The following is a 13,955-nucleotide window of genomic DNA, read 5'->3' on the forward strand; positions in this document are numbered from 1 at the left end:
GTGGTTATAGACCGTTCATATTATGCATGGAGGTCGGTGACCAGTGGTGTGCCACAGGGATCTTTTTTGGGACCCCTTCTCTTCGTGATTTTTATAAATGGCCTGGATGAGGAAGTGGAGGGATGGGTTAGTAAATTTGCTGATGACACAAAGAGTGGGGGTGTTGTGGATAGTGTGGAGAGTTGTCAGAGGTTACAGCAGGACGTGGACAGGATACAAAACTGGGCTGAGAAGTGGCAGATGGAGTTCAACCCAGATAAGTGTGAAGTGGTTCATTTTGGTAGGTCAAGTATGATGGCAGAATATAGTGTATAGAATAGAGGATCAGACGGATTTTGGGGTCCAAGTCCATAGGACACTGAAAGCCGCTGCACAGGTTGACTCTGTGGTTAAGAAGGGATACGGTGCATTGGCCTTCATCAATCATGGGATTGAGTTTAGGAGCCAAGAGGAAATGTTGCAGCTATATAGGACCCTGGTAGGATCCCACTTGAAGTACTGTGCTGAGTTCTGGTCGCCTCACTACAGGAAGGATGTGGAAACCATAGAAAGGGTGCAGAGGAGGTTTCCAAGGATGTTGCCTGGATTGGGGAGCATGCCTTGTGAGAATAGGTTGAGTGAGATTGGCCTTTTCTCCTTGGAAAGATGGAGGATGAGAGGTGACCTGATAGAGGTGTATAAGATGATGAGAGGCATTGATCATATCGATAGTCAGAGGCTTTTTCGCAGGGCTGAAATGGCTAGCACGAGAGGGCATAGTTTTAAGGTGCTTGGAAGTAGGTACAGAGGAGACGCCAAGGGTAAGTTTTTTACGTAGAGAGTGGTGAGTGTGTGGAATGGGCTGCTGGCGACGGTGGTGGAGGTGGATACGATAGGGTCTTTTAAGAGACTCCTGGATAGGTACATGGAGCTTAGAAAAATAGAGGGCTATGGATAACCCTAAGTAATCTAAGGTAAAGACATGTTCGACACAGCTTTGTGGGCCGAAGGGCCTGTATTATGCTGTAGGTTTTCTATGTTCTAACATTGTTAAAGTGTTACTTCATTGTTAAGGTTTTTTGATAAACCTGGTAAACTGTCTTGTATACATTCTAGATGCAGTGCTTCAACTCATAGTCATAGAATTGTCAGTATATTTGGAGAGGCCAAAGCCAGCTCCTACAGAGTAGTCATTGTTGATGGAAAACTTAACCCAAGTTAATCTAAAGTGTGGGTTTTCTGTCATAACCAAACCAAGCAATAATAGCTGTTATAGCTGAGTAATTCCCAGACCCTAATGACTTTTAAGTTAAAGTTGTTAATCTCCCATGTTAATGTTGAAGCCAGCTAATCCCAATGCACTGATGTTCATGTGTCATCATTTTCTTGATGGTAATTTGCTATATGAGTTATGTCCAGAATCCTGAAGACCCCTTCTATTTTAAAACCAATAATGCAGAGTACTTTTTTTTTTCATATTCATCAAAAAGCAGCCTGCATCTGTGGAGCTACGAGGGGTGATTGATAAGTTTGTGGACTAAGGTAGAAGGAGTCAATTTTAGAAAACCTAGCACATTTATTTTTCAACATAGTCCCCTCCTACATGTACACACTTAGTCCAGCGGTCGTGGAGCATATGGATCCCTTCTTTGTAGAAATAGTCCACAGCGGGAGTGATTGATAAGTTTGTGGCCTAAGGTAGAAGGACATGAGTTATTAGCTTCAAACTTTCTGCATTTTCACTCAAAGAGTTGAACTGCACGTGCATGTAACGAGAGTGTCTTGGACCTCCAGGTGGTCCACAGCAGGGGTGATTGATAAGTTCATGGCCTAAGGTAGAAGGAGATGAGTTATACAGCTGTCGTTACATGCACGTGCAGTTCAACTCTTTGAGTGAAAATGCAGAAAGTTTGAAGTTACTAACTTGTCTCCTTCTACCTTAGGTCACGAACTTATCAATCACCCCTGCTGTGGACCACTTCTGGAGTTCCAAGACGCCGACTTCTACAAAGAGGATCCATATGCTCCATGATTGCTGGACTAAGTGTGTAAATGTAGGAAAAATAAATGTGCTAGGTTTTCTAAAATGGACTCCTTCTACCTTAGGCCACAAACTTATCAATCACCCCTGGTACTGGTAGTGTCTTAATCCTCCCTTTCACAGGACAGCACAATAGAAAGGGTCAGATAAGAGAAAGTATAGACATTGGTTGCATATTGTTAAATGAGAATGTCTTTACTGATGAATATTAACATTAAGAACTTAGTTAGACTCCACTTGGAGTACTGTGTTCAGTTCTGGTCACCTCACTACAGGAAGGATATGGATACTATAGAGAGAGGGCAGAGGAGATTGACAAGCATGCCTTATGTTGAGTGAATTTGGCCTTTTCTTCTTTGAGCAACAGGAGACGAGAGGTGACCTGATAGAGGTGGATTAGATGATGAGAGGCATTGATCATGTGGATAGCCAGAGTCTTTTTCCCAGGGCTGAAATGGCTAACACGAGGGGGCATAGTTATAAGGTGCTTGGAAGTAGGTACAAGGGGGATTCAGAGGTAAGTTTTTTACACAGAGAATGGTGGGTGCCTGGACTGCACTGCCAGTGGGAGTGGTAGAGGCAGATACAACAGGGTCTTTTAAGAGACTCTTAGGTAGGTACATGGAGCTTAGAAAAATAGAGGGCTATGCGGTAGGGTAATTCTGTGCAGTTTCAGGAGTAGGTTACGTGATTGGCACAACATTGTGGGTCGAAGGGTCTGTAATGTGCTGTAGATTTCTATGTTCTATTTTACAACAAAGAAAATACCTCTGCACTTTTGTTATATCCTAGATTCCTTTCCATGTTGGAGGAAGAAGTATATAGCCACAACTCTCCTATATGGGATTTAGACTTCACTGCGTCATCCGGTAACATCCAAATAGGGATGCAGCCAGGTAACTAATGGTCAGCAGTTTTTGAAAACTCAATGAGAAGTCAGAACATGAGAAAATACTTCCTGAAAGAGAAAATGCAAATTATTTCTGAAATCCATTGGGCTTTTTAGCTTGTGAACATCTAGTTGCTTTGGGATCATAGATCAGTAGAAAACAGGAACAAAACCTTTAGTCCATGATGACTTTGCCAGCCATGATGCCAATTTAAATTAATTCCATCAGCCTGTCACAGCCTATGTTCTTCCATTTCCTACTTGTGAGAATCATGTGCTTGTCTAACTGCCTCCTAAAAGACACTATCACTTCTGGTTCCACCACCGTCTGAACAGCACCTTCCAGGCACCTGCCTCTCATTGTGTCAAAGTCAAATTTATTTTCATAAAAGTGCATACAAATGGTACATGCAGGTGTGCAATGTAAACCTAAATTGCAGCAGCTTATTATAGATTATCATGTTTTTAAAAATTCTTGTCTTGTAAATCTCTGTTAAACTTTTCCTCTCTTGCATTAAGCCTACCTCCTCTAGTATTTGATGTTTTCACCCAGGAAAATAGACTGATTATCCACCCTGTCTATGGCTGTCGTAATTTTGTACATTTATATTAAGTCAGTCTCTGACATTCTAGAGAAAACCTCCTGAGTCTGTCCAACCTCTCCTGAGAGCTCATACACTCTAATCTAGCTCACCTCTGCACCCTTTCCAAAGCCTCCATGTCCTTTTTATGGTCTGGTGACCAGAACTGCATACATACTCCAAATGAGGCCCAATGAAAGATTTATATATTATCCCTTAAAGGTATTCAGTCCCCCACAATTATTTACACATTTTACTGTCTCATTATATTGAAGTAGGATTTTTTGTGCTAATCATCAAAACCTTGTACATCACGTCAAATCAAAGAAAAATTCCAAAACCTATCTATCAATTTTCTAAGAATTAAAAACCAAAATTGTGAGGCTGAAAAAGTATTCATCCCCTTTGAAATTACTATGCTAATTTTCCTCACTCAGTTTGTGGAAAATTGGAAAATCACCTGTTATCAATGAATTCGAAAGAATAAATAGCCCCTTACATCCAACAGTATGGTAGATTTTCAACAGACCAAACCAAAATGAAGATAAAAGAGCATTCAAGGCAAGGGAGGGAAATGATAATAGAGAAGCACAAATGTGGAGAAGGGTACAAGAACATCTCAAAGGCACTGAATGTACGTTGGAACTCAGTGCAGTCCATCATGAAAAAGTGGAAAAATATGAAACCACAGCCACAATGCCTAAGTCAGGCTGCCCCTCTAAATTTGTCACCAGAGAACCACAGCCACAATGCCTAAGTCAGGCTGCCCCTCTAAACTTGTCACCAGAGAAGAATGGCACGTGTATGAGAGGCTACTGTGACACCAACAGTCACTCTGAGTGAGCTGCAGATGTCAGTGGCTGCAACTGGAGGTGATGTTCTTGGCTCCACAATCTTTAAAGCCTTGCACAAAAAGGGTATTTATGGGAGAGTGGCAAGGAAGAAGCCCTGACTTTAAAAAAAAGGCATATCCTTGCCCATAAAGACTTTGCGAAGACCACATAAAAGATACTGTAAAGATGTGGAAGAAGGCCTTTTGGCCTCAATATTAAATGGTACATCTGGCATAAATCTAATACTGCACATTAGCCAGCCAACAATGTCCCTATTGTAAAGTATGGCGATGTCCTTGACTGACCCAGTCGAAGTCCTGACAACCTGATCAAACATCTCTGGCAAGACCTCAAGATTGCTGTCCACCACTGCTCCCTAAATAAGCTGGCACACCTTGAGCAATTTTGCAAGGAGGAATGGGTAAATTTTACCCCATCACATTCTGCAAATCCTGACTGGTTCAACTAAGTACTGAACAAAGGGGGCGAAATACTCTTGAATTGCTGACATAGCAGTTTTTGTATGTTTAGTTATTCATGCTTTTCAATTTTCTCTATTATTTGAACAGAAAAGAGAATGTGGTTCACAGATAAATATTCTCAGTTAAATTGATCAAAATCCCCGGTTGTAATACTCACTTATGTGAACAAAAGGTTGGAAACTGAATACTTTTTCAAGGCACTGTAGCTGCAACATGACTTGCCAGCTATTTTACTGAATCTCCCAAAAATGAAGGCAAGAATGCTTGATGCCCAGTTTGCTATCCAGCTAATTTCTGTATGACAAATATGGGTAAGTTATACGGGTTTGTGAGCATGTTGTTATACCATTATTTAATTATTTTGGATTTTTCATGTATTTGAATTTTAGCTCCCACCAAGCAATTTGGGTATGAATCAAGCCCAATTTCTGGCAGTACTGATCAAACCAACTCTGGAGGTTTGAGTCCTATCTGGAGGAAGAAAGTGACTTCTGGCTCTGAACAAATATTGGGTAAGACAATTGGTAAAACTTAACAGTAGAGATGTTCTTGCTGAAGCCTGGCAAAAGCTCAATATTACAAAACCTATTGTGTATTTCTGAAAGGAGGCTTCAATATTTTGTACATATCACCATATAGCATCTTTTGAACAGTTTGTGTTCAGATTGGTGAGAGCTTACCAGTAAAGATTATTAAACCAATAATTCATTGGTTCCTTGATAACTCATGAAATCCATCTTCTTGGATAAAAAAACAGGTAGTATATTCCCAGGTAATATTTGAGTAAGTTTTTATCACCAGTACCATTAATCCAAAATGATGGACTATTTTCATGCCTTGTATATCGGGAGCGTAATAAAAGTTTACTGTGTTGCAAGTATAGCTATAGTTTGACATTATTGTTATTTGATTAGAAAAATCTTTAGAAGTTTATTATTAAGTTCAAAACATTGATTTCTGACCAAATTTATTATTTCATCAGGAGAGAAAAGAAAACCTACAGAATCTTTGAATATGGATGATGCTAAGAGGCAAAGGGTTTTGGGAGATATCCCTATGGAACTGGTGAATGAAGTAATGTCAACCATCACAGATCCTGCTACTATGTTGGGTCCAGAGGTAAGGGCATCGTATCCTATGTGTATTGAATTCTTGTGGGAAGCTAATGTGGCCTGCAGTTCACCTTTGTTACTCTGTACTTTTTTGTCAGTCTCTGCTTATTAAAAAAAAGAAGTTTAACCCATTTTCTGTTAAACTTCTGTTAGTCTTCATAAATGGCTAATTTTTTTTAAAAAAGGGAATTATATTCACAAGTTGTAAAATGGCCAGAGAAATGGCAGAAGGAACTTAATCCTGAAAAAAATGGAATGTTGATATTGAGAAGTCCTATATGACTAGTATGTAAACAAGGAATGGTAGGACCATAGGGGTGTACTGTGGAATAGAAAGTCATTAGACTGCATGTCCAAGGATTCCTGAAGGCACCAGTACAGGTAAGTAAGTGAAGAAGATATTTGCTTTCTAGCTAGGGAATAGTATAAAAGGGCTCTAGATGTTAAGAAACATTTCCCTTGGTAGAGGTAGAATGTTACTGTAATGTATGGGACACATGTAAGATACTTGAGGGAGAATTCTTTCACCTCAAAGAAAAGTTGGATGAAATTTAGAATGTACTGCCAGAGGGGGATGCTGGAGGTAGCTACAATTACAGAATTTGAATACTTGAAACACCACAGCATAGAAATTAAATGCCAGGATATGGGATCAGTATAGATAGGTACTTGATGCTGTGATAGATGTAGAGGGCTAAAGCTGTTAAGTCCTTGCAATGTATTGGCTCTCTTATATAACCCCTCAAAATTGTTGCTACCTCAGATCTGATTAATAAGTAAAGTTTCTTTACAAAAGTCTTCGACAATATTATCCAAAAAACGTTGTCAGTATGAAGACAACATCCAGTTCCATCTTGCTGCCATCTCCTTGATGGCTGCTCTACTTGAAAATTGTTGGGCTGTTTATCTGATATCCAATGCTGGAAAGGTAGAAGTTTCCTCCAGATAAATTGTCTTTGGTCCCCACTCTTATTCTCTATCCCTGGAAGCTGACTACTACTTTTCACTGAGCCTGACTATCTAGAGTCTCAATGTCTTGATTTACCATTGTTTCATTGTAGCTTAAGCATTGTAAATTGAAAACATTAAGGTAAGTATCATTGCAACTTTTTTCCCATGTAATTTGAAACAGCAAATTGTAGTTTATTAGGTTTTGGGTTTCAAGTGGTCTATATACACCATCCGAAATATAACTCCTAATTTAGTTATGATTTCCACTTTGTTCAATGTATGTTATAGTCAAATGATGCTTTATTTTACTGCAGAAAAAATGGAGTTTTATTAAACTTTAATTTGTTCGAAGCCAACAAGATGTAACGGGAAACCGACGTCTGTTCTGTATTTCAAGACTAGCTTACTATCTGCACACGCGGCCAGAGATGAGGCGGCAAGGCTTGAAGAAAGAAGGGGTGTAATCGAATTCCATGTTGTAGGAAACTCACTGACCCAAAAGCCAAACAAAAAAATGATGATGTGGCTCGTTGGCCTACAGAATGTTTTTTCCCATCAGTTACCAAGGATGCCCAAGGAATACATCACCCGCCTTGTCTTTGACCCGTGAGTGCAGTTTTTGTTTTGCCTAGCTTGTAGCGTTATTAGTGTGAATACATGGGCTGTTAATATTTAAGTGCATGGAGGCAACTCAGCTAGTTTAGAGCATGGCAGCAGGGTCTATGATACCCAAAGCCTTGCATGTGTTAAAACTGGCAATTCCCAGCTGTGCACTTCACAATCACATCATATCTTCAGCTTTTCCTTTGCCTCTACTCATGATAGTATAATGAAGAGATTGGTGAGGAAAACATTGCAGGAGGCATAGTGTGTAGGACATTGGATGGAATAAGACTGAAAGGTGAATGAAAGAATGCAGGGGGAAGATGTTCAGAGGATGGGAAAGTGATTGGTAATGATCAAAGAAGAGTTTCAGGGTTAAGAGATGAGCAGAGAAGACCAGATAGTTTGGAAAGAAGATTTGTGAGTGAGGGTGCAGAAGGTGCTAAGATTAAAAAGCCCTGGGATGGGGATAGGAGTGGGTTAGGTGAGATGATTAGAGGAACAGGAAAGATTGGAGGGGGCCAACAAAAAGTGGGAGAGTTGGTCTGGAGATCAGGGGGTGGACTGGGTCATGCTGGAGAAAGGTAAGTGTTGCAGGGCAGCAACAGGGAGTGGAGACTTTGCTCCGGGGTTCTTTACTCTTTAGCAGAGAACTTCTCTTAAGGAAGGTAGGTGGATGTATCCTTAGGACATTTTTACTACAGGGTCATTGGCCACCATCCAGGCAAGGATGCACATTGGTATGTAACAAATGGTGCTGCTGCTACACAACTCCATGTTCGTAGTGACCTTGGTGTGGAGTTTGCATGGGCTGCATGACCACATGGGTTTTCCCTGGGTGGTTTGGATTTCTCACAACGCCTAAGGACATGCTAATTGGCCGTAGTGATGGTGAGTGGTAATAGAAACAGTGAGTGGCTAAAGGATGTGAGGGAAGATAGGTCAGAGAGAGACAGGTGGGAGAATGAGACTGATGGGGAATTTGATGGACTGAATGATCTCCCTCTGTGTTGTAAGGAAATGTGAATGCTTTTGGAGCAGGACTGAACACTGCACATCCTGTAGTCTTCATTTCTATGTGGTTCATATGCACAGGTAAGATCCTGGTATTCATACAAGTGCTGTGTGCACACAAGGTATACAATTATGTTTAACAATTCTGTTGCATGATGCTTAAAATCTTGTGCAGTGCAACATACTAAAAAATAAATTTTGCAAGGAGGAATTGAGACTTATCCAAAAAAAAACTACTGGTTGTAATATTTGCAAGACATGGTTCAACTAAGTACTGAGCAAGGGAGATGGAGATGGGTACGTTTGAACTGGCATGTATTTCAGTTTTTGAATTCTTAGTTTTCCATGCTTTACAATTTTCCCTGTTTTTTGGGCTCTAATGTGATAAAAGACCATTTGGTTCAGAAATAAGAATTCTCAGTTAAGTTGATCAAAATCTCTGGTTATAATACTCATTTATGTGAACAAAGGGTTGGGGATGATTACTTTCACAAGGCACTGTGTATACGTTGATTGTATGGCCATAAAGTGGTGCTAGGCACAGGAGTGCCTGGTCCTATGTAAGGTGGCTGACAGGAAATGATAAAATAGTGGCAGTGAAGGGGTGTGTTGGGATGTGTTAGTGGGTGGAGGTATTGATCACCCTTACTGTTTGGGGGGAGAAGCATTTTGGAGCCTGGTGGTTCTGGCGTGTGAACACGTAGCCTGATGAGAGTGGGTCAAACAGCCCTTGAGTGGAGTGGGTGGGTTCCTTCATTTTTTGATATATATATCTCCTTGATGGCCAGTAATCTGGTGCTGGCATGCATTAGGCAATTTTGACTACCGGTTGTAGAGCCTTTCTGTTCGTACCACGCAGTTTCTGTACCATTCAGTGATGTGGCATGTGAGGATGTTCTCTACTGCGAATCTGTAGAAAGTCATGAGCTCTCTTCAGGCTCCTCAGAAAGTAGAGGCGTATTGACCTTTCTTGATTGTATAGGATGTGTTAGTATATATTCATGTCATCAGATGAAACTAATCACGTGAAATGTGTTCACCATCATCTGCTTTAAAGGTCAATTCTGTTTAGCTCTTATGAAGGTAATTTCCAGCTTGGTTTGCGGAAACAGACAGTATCTCAGGATGACAGAACACAAACTGCCAGTGTAAGACTGGTTGCAAGTTGCAGCTCAGAAGTTAATAGTTTTGCATCCCAAGATCAATTTATTGTTGTAAAATTAATTTACTTGTGACTGCACCTTTTAAGGTGTATCCCTGAAGTTGACGTTTTTTGATCAACATTAAGAAATAAATATCAGAGCATCTTTTACAACTTGATCACTGACTGAAAGGAGTATTGCTGCAAAAAGATTGGTTGATCATAGTTGAATTTTGAAGCCACTCTTATTTGATTATATTGTTGTAGCAAACACAAGACCCTTGCTTTGATCAAAGATGGTCGTGTCATTGGTGGTATCTGTTTCCGGATGTTTGCAACACAAGATTTTACAGAGATTGTGTTTTGTGCTGTGACTTCTAATGAACAAGTCAAGGTAGGTGTGAAATTTAAAAATTACTATTTCATTTATCAGTGTGAGATAGAATAAATGTTCTCTAATGCTAATGATAGATTTGTTTTGCTGGTCATGGAGCTGGGATCATTTAATTCATGTTCTGTTTGATCAGTGCCCGTTGCAGCAGAAACAAATGCCAGTTGACTCATTGAGCTCATGCCAACTTCCTCCAGACAATCCAGTTTTAAATAGAAAGAGAATGGCCACTAATTTCCATGTATTGAAACTAATTGCCACTGTGTTGGCTACTAATTTAGAGAAATCTCTTCATAATACAATGAATAGTCATGGTCCTAACACATATTCTTGCACAGACCCCAGTAGTCAAGTGCTGACAATTAGAATACCTGTTGTATTTACCTCCTCTGCTTCCAATCAGATTAATAATTTGTCTTCACCCTATGGGTGAAATTTCCAAAAGGGATCACTGGATTAATATTTGTAAGCAAGAACTTCGGCTAATCTGCCCCCATCCCTGCCCTCACCCACTCCTGTGCAAGACAAGGTGGTGAGACTTGCTTAGTATTTCATGCCCTCCAAGGTGTGATCAGATAACTTTGAATGGTTAGGTCAAAAGCTGACTGAGAAACTGAGCAACCAGCGCTGCTACAGAAAAGTGCAGGCTAGTGTAAGTATGTGACATTAAATTAATGAGCCACATTCTTTACCTTGTTATGCCATCTTTAAAAATTAGCTGTAGAAATATTAGATTGTGTGTTTGAGTTATGTTTCAGTACACAGAAAGTGCAATGGCACTGTAAATTACTATTTTGCAAAAGAAGGACATAATTTTGCTCTTTACCACATGATCAAATGTTTATTCTGTAGGGTTATGGAACTCATCTAATGAATCACCTCAAGGAATATCACATAAAACATAACATTCTAAACTTCCTCACTTATGCAGATGAATATGCAATCGGCTATTTTAAAAAACAGGTAGGTACTTTCATGATTTTTATTTTCTTAGGGGATCTCAGTATTGTATATCTTGCAATATGCATTTTATGCATATATGAATATTCGTGAAAAATCCATGTTTCAAAAGGAGTTTTTAATTGATTTCTGTGCAATGTTACTCCAGTTTGCCATTTTTTAAAATATTTATTTTTGCAGTATCATTAATTAAAATTACAACTACTTATCAATGTCTCATATAAACTATTAAGTGACAGTTTCACAGCAAACTTAATAAAACTGTGCCACTGTGGTGAACTTAACATCTGTCTCTTGCTCGGATTCTTTCTAGGGTCTTAAACAGAAAAGCAAGTGGGATCCTCATAATTGCATGTGGAATTATTACTATTGGGCCAGGAAAGCAGACATGCACATCCTTTGAAATATTATTGGCAGCGAATCCTTCCTGTAGCCCCCTCAACTCCCCGTCCCCAGCACACTATCTTCTCTCATTCTTCATTCATCTGTTGCACTTGCCAAAAGACTGCTTGAGATTTATGCCACAGAATATTGCGGTAGCCTGGGGAAACCGAATTGCAATGAAGTTCCCCTGAGGAATATCTAGCCAGTCAATAGCTTGGTAATATGGCCCTACTGTCAAACTGGCTTAGGTCTTCCACTGACAACCAGATTCGGTGTTCTGCCTTTGGCCCATTCATTCCATGCCAGTTCAATGTCTTACATATTTACCTTTCAGAGATACCATATTTCACTGCAGGGTAGCTTTAAATACAAACAGAAACTACAATTATTAAGTACAATTTAGATAATCTAGGACAATGTCACAATGTGCTTTACAGGAGCATTTTGAGCCAAGGACTGAAACTGAACTAGAAAACTGACACTGAAAATCTTCCATCAGATGACCAATAGGTTAGCCAGAGAGATGCCTCTTAGGAAGTGACTCAGAAGAAGAAGTGACCTCTAGGAAGTGAAAGAACGTGGGCCTTGGCAGTTTTTTTTAAAGGTGGAACAGATAAAAGTAGGGCAGATTGTAAAACCAGTATTGTAGTATCAAAATATTTTGGTGGTTTATGGGTAGGAGACGTTAGAGAGGGAAAGGATGAGAGTACAGAGGGAAATGAAAACAAGAAAGAGAACTCTACAAAAGAGATGTTGCTGAATTATGATTGGTGGAGAGCATAGTGTAAATGGGGACACCAGAATTTTAGTTGACCTCAAGATTATAGAGAGTAGAACAAGTAATACTTCACACTCTATAAATTTGAGGTCATATAAAACTCTGGTGTCCTACCTTACACTGTCTAGTTTGTCAGTAAAGTAACATGGAAATGTAATCCGAAATTGTCCTTGGAACCAAGTATGACATGGAGGTTGCAAACTTTGTATTTCAAGACAAACAGGTGCCAGCGAGAGGAATAGAACTGGTGTTCAGGGTGGGATAGAGCTTGTGATCGGCACTAAAGGCAACAGCGTTGGTCTTCCAAAACTGAGCAAAATTTCTGCTTGTCAAGTCAAGCAAATAGGCATCTTATAAGTCAGGCTGTGGGGGAGCTGAAAGCTAGAAAGGAGGAGTAGAATTAGGTCATCTAGGCCTTTAAGCTTGCTCTGCCATTCAGTATAATTATGATTGGTCTTATTACCATTTTGTCACCCTCTTCCCGTACCCTCTGATGTCTTCTGTATATCAAAAGCTTTCTTCCTCTTTCTTAAATATTTTCAGAGATTTGGCCTCCTCTGCCTCCTGTGATAGAGAATTCCCTAGATTTCCACCCTACTGCTGTGTAAGGAAATTTCTCTTCTCTGCCTTAACTGCCTCACCTAGTATCTTGAGGCTGTGACCTTCTGTTCCAGAACCTCAGACTGAAAGGTCATCCTCCCCACATCCAACCAGTCTCACCTTGTCAGAATTCTGTTTCAATATTATCCTCCCTCACTCTTCTGAACCCTAGTGAACATAGAACTAGCCGACCCCTTCTCTCCTTATACAACAGTCCTGCATTCCAAGAAAGAGTCTGCTGAACTTTCGCTGCCATCCCTCTATTGCAAGTATATCCTTTCTTAGGTAAGGAGACCAAATAGACGCTCATCACTCCTAGTGTGGTCTCACCAATATTCTGTAGAATTATAATTAGATATCCTTGCCGCTGTACTCAAAACCTTTTGCAGTGAAGGCCTTCGTAATTGCTTGCTGCATCTGCATGTTTGCTTTCGGTGACTGATGTACAAGAATGATCAGGTTCCTCTGTACATTAACATTTCCCAATCCAATCTGTCGCCATTTAATTAATGCTCTGCCTTTCCTACTGAATTAGAGAAACCTCACATTTATCCACATTATATTCCACCTGCCATATATTTGCCTACTCATTCACCATGTCTAAATCACTTTGAAGTTTTTTTGCATCCTCCTCACAGCTCAAAGTTCAAAGTAAAATTTATTGTCAGAGTACATAAATGTCACCACATACAACCCTGAGAGTCTTTTTCCTGTGGGAATACTTAGCAAACCTATAGAACAGTAACTTTTAACAAGATCAATGAACAACAAACTGTGCACGTGAAAATATAAATAAATAGCAATAAATAATGATTATGAAATGAGCATGAAATAACAAGAAAAAGAATCCTTAAAGTGAGGCCATTGGTTGTGGGAACACCAGAAATAGAATGAGCATAGTAAAAAAACAAGAGAAAGTCTGCAGAGGCTAGAAATCCAAGCAACACGCACAAGATGCTGGAGGAAATCAGCAGGCCAGGCAACATCAATGGAAAAGAGTAAAGAGCCAACGTTTTGGGCCAAGACCATTCATCAGAACGGTTCCGATAAAGGGTCTCGGCCTGAAATGTCAACTCTACTCTTTTCCATAGGTGCTGCCTGGCCTGCTGAGTTCTGGCATTTTGTGTGAGTTGCTAAGTGTAGTTGTCCCCGTTTGTTCAAGAGCCTGATGGTTGAGGGGTGGTGAGTATTCTTGAACCTGGTGGTGTAGGTCCTG

General features: G+C 40.0%; 1 protein-coding gene across 10 annotated transcripts in view; it reads left to right on the forward strand.

The window, feature by feature from the left end:
* Positions 1-13,955, forward strand: part of kat2b (K(lysine) acetyltransferase 2B) — a 115,077-nt gene that overhangs the window by 79,133 nt on the left and 21,989 nt on the right. For 4 of the 10 annotated variants that reach the window (XM_072253676.1, XM_072253669.1, XM_072253670.1 and 1 more), the window contains exons 7-13: positions 2,813-2,916; positions 5,195-5,317; positions 5,788-5,924; positions 7,221-7,474; positions 8,489-8,566; positions 9,894-10,020; positions 10,870-10,980. In XM_072253676.1, the coding sequence (XP_072109777.1) occupies positions 2,813-2,916; positions 5,195-5,317; positions 5,788-5,924; positions 7,221-7,474; positions 8,489-8,566; positions 9,894-10,020; positions 10,870-10,980 (934 nt within the window). Of the gene's footprint in view, positions 1-2,812; positions 2,917-5,194; positions 5,318-5,787; positions 5,925-7,220; positions 7,475-8,488; positions 8,567-9,893; positions 10,021-10,869; positions 10,981-11,290; positions 13,025-13,955 lie in introns of all 10 variants that reach the window. The other 6 variants (XM_072253672.1, XM_072253673.1, XM_072253674.1 and 3 more) reach the window with 4 other exon arrangements.

Source organism: Mobula birostris, chromosome 3 (assembly GCF_030028105.1).
Source record: "Mobula birostris isolate sMobBir1 chromosome 3, sMobBir1.hap1, whole genome shotgun sequence".
In the NCBI taxonomy this organism is placed as follows: Eukaryota; Metazoa; Chordata; class Chondrichthyes; order Myliobatiformes; family Myliobatidae; genus Mobula; species Mobula birostris.